The sequence below is a fragment of the Microtus pennsylvanicus genome, chromosome 13 (assembly GCF_037038515.1).
Source record: "Microtus pennsylvanicus isolate mMicPen1 chromosome 13, mMicPen1.hap1, whole genome shotgun sequence".
In the NCBI taxonomy this organism is placed as follows: Eukaryota; Metazoa; Chordata; class Mammalia; order Rodentia; family Cricetidae; genus Microtus; species Microtus pennsylvanicus.
The window spans coordinates 43,786,054-43,807,215 of NC_134591.1; the positions used below are offsets into that span (position 1 = coordinate 43,786,054).

General features: G+C 49.8%; 1 protein-coding gene across 12 annotated transcripts in view; it reads left to right on the forward strand.

The window, feature by feature from the left end:
- The window catches only part of Lrp8 (LDL receptor related protein 8), a 71,239-nt gene that overhangs the window by 35,195 nt on the left and 14,882 nt on the right, over positions 1-21,162 (forward strand). For 3 of the 12 annotated variants that reach the window (XM_075947167.1, XM_075947170.1, XM_075947171.1), the window contains exons 4-15: positions 2,721-2,849; positions 5,661-6,041; positions 6,820-6,945; positions 7,909-8,031; positions 11,072-11,191; positions 11,264-11,389; positions 14,000-14,174; positions 16,087-16,314; positions 17,412-17,530; positions 17,756-17,895; positions 19,254-19,395; positions 20,323-20,475. In XM_075947167.1, coding sequence (XP_075803282.1) covers positions 2,721-2,849; positions 5,661-6,041; positions 6,820-6,945; positions 7,909-8,031; positions 11,072-11,191; positions 11,264-11,389; positions 14,000-14,174; positions 16,087-16,314; positions 17,412-17,530; positions 17,756-17,895; positions 19,254-19,395; positions 20,323-20,475 — 1,962 coding nt within the window. Of the gene's footprint in view, positions 1-2,720; positions 2,850-5,660; positions 6,042-6,819; positions 6,946-7,908; positions 8,032-9,876; positions 9,916-11,071; positions 11,192-11,263; positions 11,390-13,999; positions 14,175-16,086; positions 16,315-17,411; positions 17,531-17,755; positions 17,896-19,253; positions 19,396-20,322; positions 20,476-21,162 lie in introns of those variants that run through there. The other 9 variants (XM_075947169.1, XM_075947174.1, XM_075947176.1 and 6 more) reach the window with 7 other exon arrangements.

The window sequence follows — 21,162 nt, forward strand, 5'->3', positions numbered from 1 at the left end:
GCTCTCTCAGGGGTTTGCAAACATTTGGACACCTGTATCACTGCTAGGGTGCCATGGTATTACAAAGAGATGAGGTGTGCCATATCCTCCATGTGAAGATTTTTAGCTCTGGCTCTTACCTAGAAGTGCTTGGGTTAAGAGAACTTACTAAATGCAGGTTCCAGGTCCTAGAGCATAGCTCAGCCATTAAGAGTGTGTTCTACTTTTCCAGAAGGCCTGAGTTTGGGTCCTCCTCCCACCAGCACCTCCACACATGTAGCAGACACACATTCACATGAAGAAAAATATAAAAAATTTAAAAATTAAATATTAAAAAATGCAAATTCCTTGGCTTTCGACATCTAGATCAGCCAATATGACTTGAGGCCTCTTGGTTAGAGTACGTTCTTGGAGACAGCTGGTCAGCTCCAACTGCTTCATGGTCTAAAGTATCAAGAAGCGCTCAGGGTTCTCCAGTGTTGGTGACAGAAGAGCCATCTCCAGATGCCCATCCCCCTTTGTCACTCCAGATGGTAACCCAAAGTGGCCTTTTGGGGTGGGGGGTTGGAGACAGGGTTTTTCTCTGAGTAGTCCTGGCTGTGCTAGAACTGACTCTGTAGACCAAGCTGACCTCCAACTCATAGAGCCGCCTACCTCTGCCTCCCAAGTGCCGGGAATGAAGGTGTGTGCTCCACCACCCAGCAAAAGTGGCCATTTTATGTATGTATGTATGTATGTATGTATGTATGTATGTATGTATGTATGTATTGTTTTAGGTATGAGTCCTCAGTCTGCATTTCTGCAGGCCGGAAAAGGGCATCAGATCCCACTATAGATGGTTGCTGGGAATTGAACTCAGGACCTCTGGAGGAGCAGCCAGTGTTTTTAACCACTGAGCCATCTCTCCAGCCCCCACTCCCCCACCGTCAAGTGGAATTTTAAGAGCTCACTGAATGTTGGTGCTTTCCAGAGCCCTACCTGACAGTTATTTCATGTAGAGTGAATATATGAATTCCATGTTCCCATTGGACTGCCTTATTCATGGCAAGTGTTCCAAATCTGTCCACATTTGTGATTCACATGGGACTGAAGGTGCTCTTCCTCATTACATAGTATGTATCATCTGGGGACCTTGATTTAGACACCTGCCCCAACCCACTTTCCTGTGCCTTTTCTTGTCTCGGCCCACTTTTATTCATCTCTGTGGCCTCTCACCACCAGCCACGGAAATGAGATGAGAGGAAACAGATCAGAGTGAGACATGAGTTACCATTCTTCTGAACATACGGAACAGTTTCCAGCGCTGATATCAGACACAGCTGCCATATCTTCATGTCACTCTTGTGTGTGTGTGTGTGTGTGTGTGTGTGTGTGTGTGTGTGTGTGAGAGAGAGAGAGAGAGAGAGAGAGAGAGAGAGAGAGAGAGAGAGAGAGAGAGAGGAGAGAGAGAGAAATGGAGACAGACACTCAGGGCTTACGCAGCAGTGTTCAATCTTACCCACTGAATGGATAAACAAGACTGAGTCTCATCCAGTGTGTGTAGATGATAATAATGGGGAACATGGACTGAGCCTAGGATGGATACATTCTAAACATTTTACAGACATTAATCTGGTCATTACAACCATCCTATGCAGCGGGTCATAGCATCATCTACACTTGGTTGAAACAAAGAGAAATATTTTAGACCAAGGTCACGTGGCCAGTGAATGACTAAGCCATGATTCAAACCCAGGCAGTGAGCCTTCAGAGCCCACATCCTCACTTTTCATGCTGGGGGCCAAAACATAACCCTCAGCCTGCTGGGTTATTATGAAGATGAAATGGAAATGTCTAGCACTGTGCCTGGCTCAAGCCAGAGACCTGAAGGTGGGACGCCTGCGCCCTGGAGAAGGCAGCAGGGAGCCAACCAGAAAGGTCGAAGATTCATCTGCCCCAGCTGTCATGTGGAGCAGGGAGAGCTCAGAGTAAGAGCTGCCCCCCGGTCCTGAATAGGGTTCTCATTCTTCCAAATTGAGAATCAACCCTGGGGCTCTAGACCCCTGATTGAGTCAGCCTCTGATTGCGGCTGCAGTAATTATAGCTGTGCAGTCCCGCTGGGCCCTGCACGTGGAGGTTGTTCTCAGCGGTGGGCTTGGCACCGTCTTACAGAGACTTAAGATTGTTGCTTCTACGGTTTTGATGAGCCCTCCAAACCCATGGGTTCAAATCACGGAGCTGCTGGTCTGGAAGGTACACTGAGGTCTGTTAGGCATACCTTACCCAAAGGCACACAGTGGGAACACAAAAAGGGTGTAGCAGCTCCATATTGTGAGGTCTTAAAGGGAAGATGGGTAGGGCCCTTGGATCAAGAAAGACTTGAAGCTGGGCGCTGGTGGCGCACGCCTTTAACCCCAGCACTTGGGAGGCAGAGGCAGGTGAATCTCTGTGAGTTCGAGGCCAGCCTGGCCTACAAAGTGAGTTCCAGGACAGCCAGAGCTGTTACACAGAGAAAAACCAAAAGAGTAAAAAGGAAAAAAAAAAGACTTAGGCTAGGAGAGCATGAGAGAGTGTTAGGTGAGGCAATGTGGGGTGGGGTCAGATTTAGGACTTAGGACGCCTTTAGAGAAGATTGGCTTCCAATGAAAAGACAGGGGGCAGGATGGCCCTAGTGGACTGCTAGGGACTTACACCAAGCAGCAGGACTGGTTGGTGCTGTATCCCTTAGCTAAGCCATGAACACCGGATGTCTGTCTCTGCAGCCAGAGAAGAGTGTCCCGATGAGAAGCTGAGCTGTGGACCCAGCAGCCACAAGTGTGTCCCTGCCTCGTGGCGTTGCGACGGAGAGAAGGACTGTGAGGGCGGAGCGGATGAAGCTGGCTGTCCTACCTGTGAGTCCAGAACCCCGTTGTCTGCCAAGCAGTCGGGCACCCTCAGCAGTGGGGGACCCCTTCTTGGAAGGAGCCTGTTTCTCTATGGGGTCTGGTAGGTGGGAAGGGAAGAATAACAATGAGAACGTTAGAAACGGCTGGGCCCCTAGACATGTTCCTCTGTCATCCTCACGACCACCTCATGAAGAGCCATTACCATCCCCATTTCATGGGTGAGGAAACTGAGGCTCAGACAGGGAGGAAACGTGCCCAAGACTGAGGGTTGGAACTGAGATTCAAAGTCAGGTCTAACACACAGCTTTCTGCCATGTCTGACATCTGCTCATTCATTCTACAAGTCAACTGATCTCCAAGCAAGAGCAGGGGAACGAAAGGCTGGGCTGTATGAAGGTGGAGTCTGGTGCCAGGGCGTGTGCTGACAGATGCCTAGGGTGTAAAGGATGACTGCTGCTCGAGTCTCAGACTGGGGCACATATCACATACAGAGAAGATACTCCCATCAGCCTCAGCAGGGACAGATGGACGTGGTCATTGGGACCGTTCCACATGGCTGAACTTCAAACACGGGATTATCTCCTTCTCAGAGAGCAGGCCAGCAAGGTTTGGGGGTGGAGACATGGTCCGGCTCATGTTGCTTTCCTGGTTATCCTGGGTACCTGCTATGTGCCAGGTTTGGAGTAAGGTTCTGAAGGGGACAATAAGGCGATCCTATAATCTTCCCCTGGGGACTACAGACTGGCCTGGGCTGGAATTCAGGAGCGTGCATGTCAGGCACTTGTCCACCACTGCCTCTCAGAGCATCTCCTCACCCCACCCAGTCTCTCCTGGCCATGCCTCCTGGTCCAGGAGCAAGGCCATTTCCTCCTGAGGCTTCTGAGATTCCAAATGTGAGGGCTGAGGGGTCTGAAGAAGTGTATGGAGAGGCAGGGGTCCTGGCGAGTGTCTGTACTCCAGAGCCTCAGTGCTGGCACTGGCTTCAGCTGTGGTAGTTTTGTGAGAACTTCCCACCCATGCCAGTCACCCTTTCCTCTCATCACCCCCATCCTTATAATCAAATGATGCTTCCAGTATACAACTAGCAGCCACTATAGCAAGGAGTGGGGGGCGGGTACCTGACCAGGACATGTTGGGACAGGGACATCTCCTGTTAATTACAGGAGCTGAAGGTATTAGAAAGGATTATCAGGCTCTCTGTGGCCTGGGCAGAAAAGGAACCTTCCCTTCGCCAGTTCTCTGAATGTAGGGAGTGGGGTCCCTGGGCTTTAGTAGTGGGATCTTCCAGTGACTGTCAGCTTCAGAACCTTGTTGAGAATCCAGTGTTAAGAAGCACTTCCTGTCAGGACTCTCAGGAGACAGACTCTTCTCTCCCTGGGTATGTAAAGTGTCTAGACGGGCAGGAGGATGTCAGCAGCAGGATCTTGGGGAATGCTTTTCCCTCTGATGCCCCCACATCCCAAAAACCCAGAAGGGGGAAAATGCAGCTGTCGGAAACTTAGTACAGCTGTCAGGAGAACATGACAAGGTCTGCCTACATTGTAACACCGAAGACATCACTTTATTTTATGTTCAGTAAATGAAAATTGACATCTTGGCACCGAAAAAATAGAAACATGGACCCTGGGCGCCCCCATATGGAGAGATATGGAACTGCCACCACAATGTAATAGCCACAGCATTTCTGACCCACCCATTTCTGTCCCGAGGCCAAAGGTTGAAGATGTGAAAGAGGGGAGGAGGCTTGATGGAGGAGGGAATGGATGCTTGAAAACAGCTGACACTCCAGAAAGTGAGGGAAAACAAGCAACAGGAAAGCTGGGAGAGGTCAGAGTAGGAAGAAAATGCCCCAAACCTGAGTTCTGGATCTTTTGTTACAATGCGCCCCTGAGCGAGGTGCCTCTCTGAGCCTCAGTTCTCTTAGCTGTAAACTAGCACCTGGGCTGGCTGGGCCCCAAGGCCTTTCCTGTGGACTCCAGGCTAGCCTACCAGGGAGAGGAAGCCCAGAACCCCAATAGGGCAGGACCTGTTCTTTAATGACTTCGTCCACACCCACATCCTGCCAGGGGTTCTGCCAGTCCTTAGAATAATGGGGTGTGAAGGACCTGGAACCCTGACGTGGGGTGGCTGTGAACGGCACTAGACAGGCAGGGGCAGAAGGAGATTTCCCAAGCAAGGAAACAAGCAGCCTGGGTTGGGTGAAGATGGAATTTGGACCCGGGCACAGGAAGAAGGCTGACTGAGAACTAAAAGGAACAGTGGGCAGCGGTGGGTTCCCAGGAGATGGCGCAACTTAACAAAACCGTGGAGGGGAGCTGTGTGCTTCCGGCCTAGTAAATCATCCAGGTGGCCATAGTTGGGTGTGTTCAGGAGTGAGGAGCAGGGACCAGGGTAGTAGATGCCAGGCTGGAGACTTTGTAGTCTTGGCAAGCTATGTATCCAACTCTGCCACAGTAGGCAAACCCTTGCCCTCCTCTCATCTGGTGTCAGTCATGTTACAGATGATTTCCTATCCTGCAGGACAATAGGGCTCTGCTGCATTAGAGCTCTCGCAGCCCCACCATGCTTCTGGTTACAGGGCAGAAATTCTGTATATTTGCCGAAGTTCAGGGAAGGCAAGTGTGGTTCAAGGTCAGTTAGCATGACTGAGGCCCCTGCTTTCAAGTGGCGGTCTCTCATACCGTGCTCCCCCTTCAAGTCTGCAACAGGACCTACTCCAGCCTATAGGCGAGGGTCAGAACACCCTGTAACCCCAGTAGCAGGAGCTGGGCTGGGTCATGAGGGATGGGATCTGGACCAGCTCTCTGTCCTGCGCAGTGTGCGCCCCGCATGAGTTCCAGTGCAGCAACCGTTCCTGCCTGGCCTCTGTGTTCGTGTGTGATGGCGATGATGACTGCGGTGATGGCAGTGATGAGCGCGGCTGCTCGGACCCGGCCTGCCCGCCCCGCCAATTCCGATGTGGAGGAGCTGGTACCTGCATCCCTGAGCGCTGGGTCTGCGATGGCCAGTTTGACTGCGAGGACCGCTCGGATGAGGCTGCCGAGCTTTGCGGGCGAGCGGGCCAGGAGACCACAGCCACGCCTGCAGCCTGCGCCCCCACGGCCCAGTTCACCTGCCGCAGTGGCGAGTGCATACACCTGGGCTGGCGCTGCGATGGCGACCGCGACTGCAAGGACAAGTCTGACGAGGCCGACTGCTGTAAGCCCCCTCTACGCTCCCAGTCCCACCCAGAGCCTGCTGATATGGCCCTCCTACCGGGAGTACATACCCTGCTTTAACAGAGACTTACACTGGGAGAATGAAGTGACTTGCGGGAGGTCACATGGCTGCTAAGGAATGGAGCTCAGATCTGACCCCAGAAGCCAGGCACCTCTTGTCTCTGCTATGTGCACCTGTTGCTGCCCGTCCCTGTTATAGGGACCTCTGCCCAGAGACCTCTGTCCTAGGAGTGCCTACATGCTGGGCCCGTCAGATTCTGCTGACTGTCCCAGCTGAGTGGGTCCCTTCCAGGACTTTGGCAGACCCCTGCTGCCCTCTCCTGCAGGCACAACTCACACTGTGGCATTTTCTTCTGTGCATTTCTCATCTCTGCACCTGAGCTTCTGGAAAGGGGCTCGTAGTCTGCGGGCTCCCCACCAACACCCAGCACAGTGCCAGGTTCAGGAAAGGTTGACTGAGTGAACCAAATCACTAAGTCATGAGCGCCAGGACTCAATGGAAACCACACGTCTGTGCTGAGGTGGTGGTGGACAGGGAAACAGGAAACTGGAATGCTGTGTGACCTTTGGCAAGGCCTTCCCCCTCTCTGAGCTTCAGTCTCCCCGTGTGTACACTAGAGATGCTTTGACTAAGTGTCCTCCGAGGCCTCCTGAGCTCGGTCGCTGTTCCATTCTTAACGGGGTGGATGTGGCATGAGGTTGTGGGGACAGCTTTCCTAGCGCCACCCTGGTCCTGACCTCCTCTTGCCCTGTTTCAGCACCACCTGGACCCTGCAATGAGAATGAGTTCCAGTGTGGGGATGGGACTTGTGTCCTTGCTATCAAGCGCTGCAACCAGGAACACGACTGCCCAGACGGGAGTGATGAAGCCGGCTGCCTGCAGGGTGCGTTGCTCAAGAAGGTTGGCACCCTCTTGAGGATGGAAGCTCAGCCTGAGGAAAGGCCCTGTGGCCCTCCCTGGCCTGGACAGAGCCGAAATGGGGGTGTTCTTTCCTTGGTCTCTGAGATGTATTTACCCCTTCAGCATCAGTTACTTGCCCATTATCACTGTAATTTCTTCCCATGGGGTTCTGGGGCACAGGAACTGGACTCTTTTTTTTTTAAGATTTATTATGTATATGAGTGCTCTATCGTCACATACACCTTTATGCCAGAAGAGGGCATCAGATCCTACTATAGATGGTTGTGAGCCACAATGTGGTTGCTGGGAATTGAACTCAGGACCTCTGGAAGAGCAGCCAGTGCTCTTAACCGCGGAGCCATCGCCAGCCCAAGAAGTGAACTTTTAATTAAGGATTTTGTAAAAGCTGAAAGAGGGCTAAGGGGACATGAGAATTACTGCAGGGAATCTAGCCTCCCCGCTATTTGTCTGCACCCAAGGCTTGCCTTACTAGCTCTCAGACTGAGCGGACACTGAATCCTGTCCTCCAAAGAGTCCCTCTCATTCTCACGTGGCTCTGCTGGTCACCACTTGTCCTGACGAAATAGAGGCCCTACCCACTAGCCATGGGGAATAATTAGAGGGCAGCAAGGCAATGTGGGCCAACGCTCCCCCTGGGAGATGGTCAGCCCAGACTAAGTCCTTCTAGAGCTGCTGCACGGTCTTTCCCAGGACCTAATACTCCCAGAATAGACAAAGACCCCTGTGTGGGTGAATGAGGGTCTGTCCTGTGGGAAGAGCCTCTTATAGGCCCTGGTTCCACGGTCTGTCCTAAGGTCCCCTAAGAGAGTTAGGGCTGGTGCTTGAACTCTGTTCATTTTCTGTGGGCCTTGGCTGACCCTGCCCAGCCTTGCCCTCCCACCCACTGTCTCACAGGCACTGTCCACTCTCTTGTCTGGCCCGACAGAGTCAACCTGTGAGGGTCCCCGCAGATTTCAGTGTAAGAGTGGAGAGTGCGTGGACGGCGGGAAAGTGTGTGATGGTCAGAGGGACTGCCGGGACTGGTCGGATGAGCCTCAGAAAGAGTGTGGTATGCTACCTATCTACACCTAACAGCTGGACTAATGTTCTCACTGTGCTCCCTCCTGGCGTCCAGGATAGAGGCCCTAGTACCTCTTCTGACCCTCTAGACCCAGTGCTATCTATCCTGCCGCCTCACATCAGGCCATTTGCCATGAGGATCTCGTGCTGCAAAGCTCTAAGGGCCTTTCCCTTGAAGTCTAGATGCTCAAAGGTTAGGCTGCTTCTAAAACTGACCTCTTCGCTTCTGCCATTCACAAACTATACAAACTGAGTGTGTGCCTTCTGCAAGTTTCTCTCTTCCTCTATGTCCCTGCCCTGTTGATCTAGCCATGGCCTGGGTCTTTGAGCTCTTCCAGCCCTTGGTAGGACGCCTTGCAGAGTCAAAGGTTGGAAGAAGCAAGGAAGCCCGTTAGAAGTATATCCCAGCCAGCATCACTGCCAGGCCAGGCCTGGATGGGAGCAGGGTCCTCCCAGCAGCAGGCAGTGTCACCATTCTGAACTCTGAGAAGCTGGAACCTGGGCAAGGGTGAGGGCGAGGGATGATGTGCAGTTTAAGCTAGGGGGAGAGGGAGAGCTGGCTAGCTGGTGACTAGCAAGCACAGAAGAGATGTGAGTCACCTCTGCTTATGTCAGGACAGAATTCCAGAGAACCGGACAAAGGAGGCCCTGAAAACAGTCTAGGCTGGCCCCTCCTTGTCCTCTCTCCAGGAAGACTGCCCAACACCTCCCCTACTGGGTACTCAGAGGAACGTCATTCCCCAGAGCTCCCCAGGAGCAGCCTCTTTGCTCTGAAAATTTCAAATGAAACCAGGCTGACTGCAAGGAAGAGTAGCTAAGCAAAGCTTTCTGAGCCTCCACCTGGGCTTGCAGGAGACCCACACTCTTCTGCCCTCGGGCCCTGCCTGGAAAAGATCCAGAAGGGCCTCGTGGAAAGGGGAACAGGGAAACAGGAGCAACTAGCTGAACTTAGCTTCCCCACACTCGGAGCTGCAGTTACCCAGGGACTGCTAACCTACCAAACTCTCTTCTGCATGACATGCTCATGAGAAATACGTGCTCGTTTGTGTCTGTGTGTTCTTTTTGTCCATGCTGGTGAAGAGACCAGCGTCTGTACCCACGTTTCTGAACTATTGCATTCTTGCATCTGTGCCTGCATTCCCATGTCTGCGGAGCCTGCAGACCTGTCTATGCCTCTGCATAAGCTAGTATGGGTATGTGTGTGTATGCATGAAGGTGTGTGCATGCAAGTGTATACTGTGCCAGGGAAGGTGATGTCAAATGCTATTCAGGCCTCTAGAACACTCTCCCTCTTCCTTCCTCTCCTAGCTCTACCTACAGGCTACACAGAATTAGAGGAACAGAGTCTCTCTTCAGGCCTGCTAAAGAAGGTGGTCAGGGATAAACTAATTGGAGCCTCCTAGCTTTTCTCCTCTCTCAACCTTTGTTAGCCTTGGGGTACTCTGTACCTTCTTTCATCAAAAAGTCACAGTCATTTTGACCTCTTCCTGAGCAGCACCTCCCTATAAATTCATTCCATTTGGCTAAGTGTCTAGTAAGCACAACTGTGGAGTTGCTACCACCTACAGAAAGAGGAAGGAAGTGGGTCGGTGGGTGTGTGACTGAGGCAGCGCGTGAATGGGAGAACAAATGGATGTATGGAGCTCGTGGAATAGGAAAGCTCAAGACAGGTGACAGAGACAGAATGATTCCCAGCGGGAGATCTCCCAGCGACTACTCTGAAGCTCCTGTGGCTCAGACACCTCCAGAAGCCTGGGGTTTCCCAGGGATGGGCCTGACAGAGCCACTTCCAGTCCCCCAAAGTCATGGGATTGCTGTGGTCTTGTTTTTTCAGTTGCATCAACATTCCAGGGAAACAGGAGGAGGCCCAGGGGTAATGGGGACATTCCCTAAGCATGGCTCCAGCTGGAGGTGGGGACACCCACAGCTGTGCATGGCCTGGGGTGGGCAGCTCAATCCAGCTGTATGCATGGCCACAGCTGGCTCCACTCAGCGCTGCTTCGCTTGGCTGGAATGACAGTGCATGAACCTGGTGGGCAGAAGGGTGGTGTGGCACTCTCCGCTGGCTTGTGGAATTAACTTTCTGTGATTCTAAGCCCAGGAGATGCTGTGAGAACTTGGTAAACCTTGAACCCCTAGAACCCTCCAGAAGGTGGTGAGGGAGTGGAGAATGAGGGAACCAGATCCAGGTGACCTCTTGACATCCTTCACTCTTTTCAGCACGTGGTAATCCTGGTCTAGGCTTGTGGCAAGGTAGATGAATGGTCAGGTCAAAGAGGAGTTGAAAACGCTCCATTGTGTAAATTCTGGTAGGAGAATCCTGATTCGTCCACAGGCACGTGTGAAAGAAAGTCTGGCCTAAGACTCAGCTGTAGCGAGTAAGGGCATTCTGCATTATTCCTCCTGACCAGCAGACTAACTCTGGGCCCTGCCTTGAGAAAGTATGCATATGGTAGGGGACCAGAAGCCAGCACTTGGCAGAGATCTGAGGGACCCCTGCACGGCAGCCAACCCCACGGTGCACAGCTGGGAGGAGGAGAGAGTTACATGAGGCAGCTCCTGTGCAGCACCATTCCAGAGTGGCATCACCTGCCTTGGAGTGAAGCAGGCTCCTTAAGCTGAGCACGGATGTGCAGAGGCCTTCAGAAAGCATTCCTGAGGTCTCTCAAGGGGTGAACATTACACATGTAAGCTTTAAGCTTAAAGGTTAGAAGGAACTGTTTTTAAAAAGTGTTTGTGAAAGACCCCAGAGCTCCAGGAAAGGCCTAGCTACCTCTAGTGTGGCAGTGGATGGAGCTCTGGCCTGGGAGGACAAGACCTGTGTGCTCCTTGTTCCACTGACCCTGTCTTGTCTAGTCAGAAACCTGCCATCTGATCCTCCTCCTTCCCAGTCACCTGGCCAAAGAGGTAAAGGTTCCGTGCAGCTTCCTGTTTTCCTGGTTCTGTGGGAGTCTGCTGCCCCAAGGCTTTGCTTTGCTCTGCGCCATTTCCCTGCCTGTCAGAGTTCAGCAGCTTGTGTCCCTCCCCAGGGCTGAACGAGTGTCTGCACAATAATGGCGGTTGTTCCCATATCTGCACTGACCTCAAGATTGGCTTTGAGTGCACATGCCCAACAGGCTTCCAGCTCTTGGACAAGAAGACCTGTGGCGGTGAGCCTTCCCCCATCTGCCCAAGCAGATACAGATCCTCCTGCCGGTTTTGACTTCTGGTCTTTCCCACAGACATTGATGAATGCCAGGACCCAGATGCCTGCAGCCAAATCTGTGTGAATTACAAGGGCTACTTTAAGTGTGAATGCCACCCTGGCTATGAGATGGATGCACTGACCAAGAACTGCAAAGCTGTAGGTACGGACTTCCAAAGGAAGAGGGAACAACTCTGGAGGGTCTATGAAGCACCTGACTGCCACCTATGTGAGGAGTGGTTAAACACACACTCCCACAGTGCTCAAAACACAAGTGAACATCACACGCACAATGCACTGCACGCTAACACCCACAGGCATGGTTAGAGCCTGGGGGACTCCATTTGTACAGCACAATGTGTAGGCACAAGTGTGGACCACACAACTGGTTCACGTGAAGTGCATGACTTGTGTAAATCTATATATTGATCTAGTCAGTCAACTGAAGTAATTATTTAATTCTTTATATTAAGTGCAAAAGCATCACTGTAGGCACTAGAGATTCAGTCAGCACAAAACACCTGTTAATGAGTAAGACAGACAAAACATAAGATGGTTAAATAAAATACAGTGTATGGCAGGTGGCAAGTAAGGGCTAAGGGGAAACAAAGAAGGAAATGATGGAAAAGTCTCGGAGAGTGGTGGGTTATGGTTTTAAACAATAGTCAGGGAAGCCCTCACTAAATAAAAAGGGCATTTGTGTGAGGACCTAAAGGAGGTGAAAGGATGAGCCCAGCAGTTAGCTGCAGGAATGGCATTTCAGGCTGAAAGGAAAGAAAATGCCAAAGCCTGAGGGAAGGAGTGTGACTGAATGTTGAAGGAGCAGCCAGGAAGCTGGTGCAGTTGGAAGGAGACTCTTGAAAGGTGAAGTCAGGTGACGTGGCATTCCCCAAAGCCTTCCAGATGGTTGTAAAGACTCCTGAGTCTAAGGGAAGCCCTCAGAGGGTTCTGAGTGGAAGGGAAATGTAACGTGGAAACTCCTCTGGCTTCATTGCTGAGAAGAGCCTGCAGAAGGCCAGAGAGAAGCCACAGGTTACCGCAGTGCTCCAGGAGGAAGGCGTGGAGCAGGACGGCTGCTGCGGAAATATTGAGAAAGCAACAGATGTGTGTATATTTTGAAGGCCAGCTAGCTGGATTTGCTTATGAATTACAGTGGGATGTTAGAGAAAAATGAGCCAGAAGATTGCAGGGACAAATAACTTAAAAACAAAAAATGAATTACTATTTCAGCATAGGAGAAAGAGTGAGAGGCAGGTTTGGGACGAATGTAGACTGCATTGGACATGCTGAGTATAAGGAAACTGTAGCTCTCCACATGGACGCATTACACAGACAGTTCAGTAGAAGTCTGGAGTTTCACATAAATACTTCATAGAACACATAGATTATAACACAGTAGCTACAATCCTTGACATCAGATCCATAAATCCTAAAATATACCACCCACATTATACATACATCACATGTAACCTGTCTTGTCTTCTATATGGGACATGATGAATAATGTGGTCCATATAAGTACAGTAGAAATAGCATACTAGATATACATACCAGATCCATACATGTGAATAGCTAAGGTGCAATTATATAAAAAAAAAAAAAAACGCTCAGATCATAAACACACAGGTCCCTATTGCTGACACAGTTCTCATCACAATTCACAAGCCGCCCTCTAACCCAGCTGGTCACTTCAGAAAGGTAAAGTCATGACTGTTACTTGGAGCGAGAGAAGTTCTGGTTCACTGGGGACAGAGCAGGCCTAGAACTTAGCTTTCCATCTGATACTTCCTGTACTTGAGCCCCATTTTCCCTGCCGTCTGTATCACCACTTTCCTTGTACCCCTCTGCCTTGAAACAGTTTCCATCCTCACACTGTGTATTTGTGTGTACATGATACAGCCCCAGCCACATGGCTCTATATTGGGCCCATCCTGTCCCCATAAGCCTGGCACAAATGCACAGACAGGGACCAGGTGGCTGACAGAAATGTGTATCAGGAAACATGGCAACCGTTCCTGAGAATTGCCTGATACATCTCAAAACCAGCTGAGGTGGGCAGTGCAAGGTCCTTGAAGACCTCTGGGACAGCAACCTTCCAGGTGGAAGTCACGAATATCTAGGTCCCACATGATCTTCTAAGTCTTAACTCTAGAATCTAAAAATAGGTTTGATATATACATGACCAGTTATGTGTTCTGTACAATGCATGTGTGTGATCTTGTCAGATGCCACATATATCCTGTCTCTGTAGATGGCTCAACAAACTTAACCCAGCCCGCTGGGCTATCTTTCTAGGACCTTTATTTTATTTTATTTGCTCAGGTGGGTCATTCTTGCAGGATGACAGGTGGAGCCCCAAGCAGAAACAGTAATGATTACTGCAAAGAAACACACTCTGGAACAAGGGAAAGACTTGAAAAGGGCCTGGGGCAGTGAAAGGGCTGGGGAAAAGCAGAATGCAGGTAGTTTAGCTGGAATCTAGAATGGGAGAAAAACTGATAAGCTAGACAGACAATGGGGCTACACTGCAAAAGGCCTCTGTGCAGCCCTGAGGACATTAGGAGTCATGGACTTGGGAGTTTGTATCTAATGGAGAAGAGGGCTTCTGCTGTGTGTTGGTACTCATTATTTCATCTGCCCTTCTAGCCTGTGAGGTAGGACCATCATCCCTACTTCATAGGAAAACGAGGCCTCATCCAGCTAACTAGTGGCAGAAACTTGGTCTCTATGAACTCCCTGCTTCCTCCATTGACACTGCTTCCTTGCATGGCAGTTGGCAAGAGCCCATCCCTAATCTTCACCAACCGACATGAGGTACGAAGAATAGACCTGGTGAAGCGGGACTATTCGCGTCTCATCCCCATGCTCAAGAATGTCGTGTCACTGGACGTGGAAGTAGCTACCAATCGAATATACTGGTGTGACCTTTCCTACCGCAAGATCTACAGGTAAGTGGCATGCCCCCTGCAGCTAAGTCATAAGAGACTTAAGGGAGGGGCTGTTTACACAGAAGAGGAAGCACGGCCTCTGCCTCTCAAGACTGAGTTGGCCTTGAGAAGGGATACAGAATCACAGTGGCAGTAGAAGTACCAGGACTTTGAGCCCACATCCTAGACTGTATCTGACCCCTGGTGGCCTAACAGTGAAGTACAGGACAGAGGAAAAGGGAAAATGCTCTCCATGGAGAACTACAAATCTGGATTAGATCTATATTGTGGACCCCAGGGATTCAAGATGACTAAGATCTGATCTCTGCTGGGAGGATCCCACATATAACTAGCGAGCCACCTTTTTGCAGTCATGAGACGAAAGTAGAAAGAAAACCTTTGACCCAATTTGGTAGCTGGGAAAACTTCCTGGGTGATAGTACCTCATTTGTCACTGGGGTACTCCGATCACTGGCTGTGAATTCAGGAGTGGGCTCTGGCACTTAGGAAAAATCATTGGATACTTGAGAAAGTTCTCTCTTAGATCTGGGCCCCTTTGGACAGTTTATGCCCCCTTTTTTAACTTTTGAGAGCTACTTGGCAGGACTTATGATAACCAGGCATTGGGTAGACACTGAGTCATCGAAGAAGGATAGAATGGGTAGGTGGGTGAGTAGATGAGAAGACAGAAACAAACTGCTGAGTGTAACGAACTGACAGCTAGATTCCTGCCTCCCACAGCACACATACACAGACTGAGTTCATGCCTTACATACAGAGAAGCAGCTAGAGCCTAGCCAACAAATGTGACTGGCAAGCAGAATTTGATGAGAGACTGGGTCTGGGGCTGAATGAGGCATTACCCAGACTAACTCATGAGTTAATTTGGGGAGTCTCAGGAATCTGGCTTGGGGTTTTTATCAGCTGTGCTGCTCTTTTATTGGGGGGCATACAGGAGATCAGAGATTGGGGGTTGGACAGTCTGTGGAGGGACAGGAATGGGGATGAGCAGTTTGGAACGCATTGAGTAAAGGTGTCTATGGGCCATCTAAGAGTGCTTTTCGGTCTGACTTAAGAGAATGTCAGAATTATGGATGGCAGTGGACAGATGGCAGTGATAACATGAAGAGAAATGATGGGGGTGACGGAGAGAACGACGACCTGTAGGCACAGCATTTGGGAAGCAAAGTCCTGCTACTGATGCCCCTGTGTGTTTATGCAGTCAGTTCTCTCTGCACCACACAACTTCCTGCAGATCCTCTTTATCTCACCTCTGCATGTCATAACCCCCCATCTCTTTCCCTTCCTTCATTCCTTTCCTTCCAAACCTGTCCATTTCACAGGTGTCGCAATGAGCTGACATTCCTAGCTATGTCCTTCAACTCATTCAGTTGCCTGTCTCACTCTTGCTCCAGTATAAAATCTAATTAGCAGTATACTCAGCTATGAGAATGTGGTTCTTGCCTCACTTAATTCCACTTTTACATCCCATAAGCCAGCTTCACCACACCAAACACTGCATCATTCCAGAGCATGCTTGCTTCTATACTTGTATACACTGGTCCGTTCGTGTCCGGCTTCATCTTTTGTGTCCCTGGTAATCTAGTCCTTCAGAACTCAACCACAAGGCTTCTCCCACTCTGCAGGAAGATGCAGTCTCCATTTCCCCACTGCTGTAGCTTCCACACTGCATTGCATCTGCCTGCACACTTCTTCCCCCATTAACTGAGCTCCGCCAGGCCAGAAACTAGCTGATTCGGCCTGTGCCCTTTCCCGGTGGCTAAGGAGTGTGTTGAGTAGAGCTTAGCCAGGCTCCTCTGAAACCCACTGCCATGGCACAGAGAGAAGACAAAATGGGGAGGGTTGCAAAGGCAGCTCCACATGGGCCCATGGGTGGAGCATCTGCCCATGGCCAGCCCTGCTTTCTCCTAAGCGCCCCCATGGACAAGGCCAGTATCCCGGACGAGCAGGTGGTCCTCATTGATGAGCAGCTGCACTCTCCAGAGGGCTTGGCGGTGGACTGGGTCCATAAGCACATGTACTGGACAGACTCAGGAAACAAGACCATCTCAGTGGCCACCCTTGATGGCCGCCGCCGATGCACCCTCTTCAGTCGTGAACTCAGTGAGCCCCGAGCCATTGCCGTTGACCCCCTGCGAGGGTGAGTATCCTCACTCAGACTTTCCATTTCACCGGCATACGTATTGTTTTCATGTGTCTAAGAACTGTCAAGGGCTCAAGAAGCTGTCAAGACACAGGGAAAGAAGTCCAAATGGCCCTCATCCCACTTGTCTCCAGCTCAGGCATTGGCCATTAGTTACCAGAGGGCTCCCTGGACTCTTGGCTCATTCACTGAAATGGCACATCCTGGAGCACTACAGGTCTAGAGATTCTTGAGAGTAGCTCCTGGGGTAGAGGCCCTGCAGGCTTTTGTTGGTGGGTATCTGGCAGCTGCTTAACCTTCTTCAGGGACAGAAAACTCATTACTCTTCATGAAGTCTATTTCATTGTGAGATACCACCTACCCATTATACAGTGGGGTTTTCCCTCATAATCCCGAATCTGTCTCCCTATGGCAGAGTCACATAACCATGCATTCAGCACAATCAGTGTGATTTAAGACTAAAGTCACTGGGGTTGATCTGTTCCTAACTCCTCACCTCTCTCCACCCTTGTTGCTCAATATGTGGGCTCCTTACCACCTCGGCTGCTTTATTCTGGCCACACCTGGGTGGGGGCTTAGGAATCCTGAGCAAAACAATACTTGCTCCTTCCCCAGTGGAAGTGTTCCTTTTCCTTGTCCTTGGTTGCTAAGAAGGAAGAAGAAACCCTCTTAAATTGAGGTCAGCTACTGAAAGCAGTCTCATGGAAGGGTGAATCTGTACCAGTGGGCTGCTATGGTCTCTAGTAGGAACGAGGGTCTAGGAGCAGGGACCTGAGTTAGGATGGTAGTTTACTCTCTTCTCTGTAAATCAGGAGAGGTTTGCAGGGACCCTGCCCACACAGGTGCTCCAGGGCTGGGCATACAGGCTATGCAGCTGAGACTGGGTAGATTAGAGGTGAGCCGAGCTTCCCCGGGCTCTCACGAGATGAAGGTTAAAGTGCCTGTTAGTTCTAACAGAGATAGTTCCAAAGGATTTCGGAGGTTTCCCATTAAATATAACCCCCAACTCTTCAGTGGATCACCTATCCTTTGTGACTCATACCACCCCAACTGTCCCAAACAAGAAGCTAAATGTGGGCTCTTCTATCTTTCAGGTTCATGTACTGGTCTGACTGGGGATTCCAAGCAAAGATTGAGAAATCTGGGCTCAACGGTGCATACCGGCAAACACTGGTTTCAGACAATATTGAATGGCCCAATGGAATCACCCTGGGTGAGCCCTGCCTATCTACCTGAGTTGGGAGCCTGTACTAGAATTGATCCTGACAACTGTTAGGGGTCCCATGAGTCTTCTTTCTGTCCCGTCATGGAGGCCAGGTGTCTTTGTTCCCTCAGGCTAAGTTCAGTGTGAGGCCTGGGAATGTGGGTAGAGAAGAGTTCAGTGGGGCAGAGATGCAGCTGTAGTAACTGGTGTCTGACCTGATCCCTCCTCCCCAAGACTTGCTGAGCCAGCGTTTGTACTGGGTGGACTCCAAGCTGCACCAGCTGTCCAGCATTGACTTCAATGGAGGCAACAGAAAGATGCTGATTTTCTCCCCTGACTTCCTGAGTCACCCTTTTGGGATAGCTGTATTTGAGGTAAGCCCTAAGAGGGTGGGTATGACCCTGCTGGGAATATGAAACCTAGAAAAGGCTTGTTCAAATAGGATGCTTCCCTGAGATTTGTCCAAAGGGAAACAAAAGAACAGGGAAGCCAAATGACACATTTGTATATATTCTGAGAGCCACCTACACAGAGGCTCTGCAGCCCAGCCTGCCTGGCAGTCTTTCCTGTGTTCTCTCTCCCCAAGAGCCTCGTTCAGAGAATGTCACAGGTAAATTATTCAGTACAGATGCTTCTTCTCCACGTCCTTAGCATCTAGCACTATATCTCCTATGAAGAAGGCTCCTAACAAAAGGAGGAAGGGGAAAGGAATATGTGTTTCCTTGGAATCATTTCATATAGGTCACGTCCTGACAGATGCTATGCAGGTCAGCTCATTTCTGTGGTGACCTTTGCTGAATCATGGGGTTACAGAAATAAATCAGACACTAGCCAAGCTCTCGAGAAGAGAGGATCAAGAAGCCCATCTGCCCTAACCCTGACTTCCTTTCTTCTTGGGAAATAAGGAAGCCAAAACCTACCAGAATTTCTTACACTCTTCCAGCTCTTCCCAAAACTAACCCTGCCATCGAGGGAAGGCAGAGTTGGGAGGCAATGGCAGTATTTTCTTCGAGCAGCTCCAATCTGTACTGCTTGAACTCGTGGGCAAAGTATCTCCTCCAAATGCAGCCCCTGCTTCAGTTCAAGTGTACTGGACATGCATGTGTATAAAGAATGTGTATGTGCATGTATCTACATAAATACACCAAAGTAAAAGTGTATGTTCCTGTGTTAGTTTTATGTGTATGCACACTAATAGAGGAACTTCATGAGTATGTCTTTGTGAGGACAGATAGACCCGTGGGGTGTATCTGGATCTGTGGACAAGATGCATGGTTGCACCTGTAATTGTGAATTTGCCTACAGATGCATATCCAAGCTTCTATGGACTAACCATATAAACTTGTGTGTATCCTCCCAGGAGGCTCAATAGCAGCTGACCTTCAGGAACTCACACATTCCTTCTGATCTTAGTTCCAAGCCACAGGAATGGTACTAGCTATAGAAATCCAACCTTGGTTTTCTTTTGGCTCCAGGAAGTAAGCCTAGCTCAGCTATAGGTAGCTATAGGTAGGTTTGGTCCTCTGGTCAAATATCCTCTAAGATAGAAGGAAGCTAGGTGAGTTTGCATCATCATCAGAGGCAGAGTCCTCTGAGAACCTGTGGGCAGGGTAGGTCTCTCTGGGAAGCTGTCAGGTCAGTTCTTCCCATCACTGATTTGGGGCTAGGTCCTAAGACTGGGATCATGAGTTAGGATCCTGGGCTCCCCACCCTTTACATCTGTATTCCACAGGACAGGGTATTCTGGACAGATCTGGAGAATGAGGCCATTTTCAGTGCAAATCGGCTCAATGGCTTAGAAATCTCCATCCTGGCTGAGAACCTCAATAACCCGCATGACATTGTAATCTCCCATGAGCTGAAGCAGCCAACAGGTAAGTAAGTCTTCCGTGGCCCTTGGGTGCCTTGCCTGTGTCCTCTCCTGCCACTTGGCAGGCTGTTTCCTCCTGTTCATGCCATGACCCAGCCTCTCCAGGAATGCAATAATTCCTCTTGTAAAGCATTTTGCTTCAGCTTCTGTGTGAAGCAAGGCTAGGAAGAAATGAACACATAAGTTTCCTAGTTTTGCTAATGCTATAACAGGTGCTTATTATTTTTCCTCATTCAATTATTGAAGAAACTGAAGCTTAGAGAAATAAAACAATGTTAGCAAGTAGAAGAAAAAAAATATACACTCAGATCACCTGATTGCAAAGTTCCTTCTGTTGGGACACATAGCTTCTTGTTACTTCTCGCACCCATTTTTCAGCAATATAAAATAATGTGTCTTGAGGCCTTACAGCAAGGCAGGTGGCTCACTGGGGACAGATGTAGTCATCTTACTGCTAGGTTGTCTCCTCCTCAATCACTGCTAACTGGAACAGGTACTGGCTGCCGGGCTGAGAGGGACAGCAAAGAAGAGCAAGGAAATAACTGTGGTGCCTGATTCTAGTTCTAGGAATTTAAAGAAGAAAGATATGACATGAAACTTAGAGGAATAAAAATCAAGACAAAAACAGTAAGGGTGGGGTAGCTTTAGTTTGGGAATCAGTATACCGCAACTTAAAGTCTGCCTCCCAAATTCCTTGAGTTGTAATTTGTACATTTGTTCTCTGAGCATGGGCTCATCTGTCAGAACTGTAAGAACTGAATGAGAGTAGGAATAAAGTACCAAGTACTGTGCTGGTGGATGCCCATATAAAAGGAGAGAAAGATTTTCGAGCAAGTCCAGTGGTGGGATCTCATTATTGGAAGACAAGAGGACCTGGCATGGCCTGTCAGTGTCCCAACATTTTGTCTGTCTGCCCCTCCCCTGCCATCAGCTGCAGATGCCTGTGAACTGAGCACCCAGCCCAACGGCGGGTGTGAATACCTGTGCCTTCCTGCTCCTCAGATCTCCAGCCACTCCCCCAAGTACACATGTGCCTGTCCTGACACAATGTGGCTGGGCCCAGACATGAAGAGATGCTACCGAGGTTAGTGACAGACATTGCCCTTGGCTTCTAGGACACAGTGTGCTCCTGGTTCTCCTCTGTCTGCCCTGTTTGCTTGTCACATTTGCATATTCCTCTTTTTTAACCTTCCTTGAATGCATGAGTCCCTGGGAGTCTTCTAAGGTTCTCCCATCTCCCAGAAAAATGCACATATACATAAAGTATTTTAAATTCAACTTTCAGGAAGTTTTTGGAATCCCTTGAAAACATCAAGTTAATGAGGCTGGAGATGGCTCAGTGGTTGTGAACACTTGTTGCTCTTGCAGAGGACTGTGGTTCAGTTCCTAGCATCCATATGGTGGCTCATGTCCATCCTTAACTCCAGTTTCAGGGGATCCAATCCTGATGCCTTCTTCTGGCCTCTTAGGGCACCAGGCAAGCACATGGTGCATAAGCAAAATACCCATAAATATAAACTAAAGAAAACCTTGAGTTAAGAGCCTTCCATCTCCCCATCTCCACTGACTGTTTCTAAGCTAGACCAGCACATTGCACAGAAGCCCTTGTAACTAATGGTGGGATACCACTTCATCCTCATAAACAGGGTTGATTTCCCATCTGCATGTACAGCCAAGGCCTTTGGCTTGAACATTAAGTCTGTTGCATCATTTATAATGTTCAGGTTTAATTGTTTAATGCGAAGAATTAACACTAATGATCTAACTATAT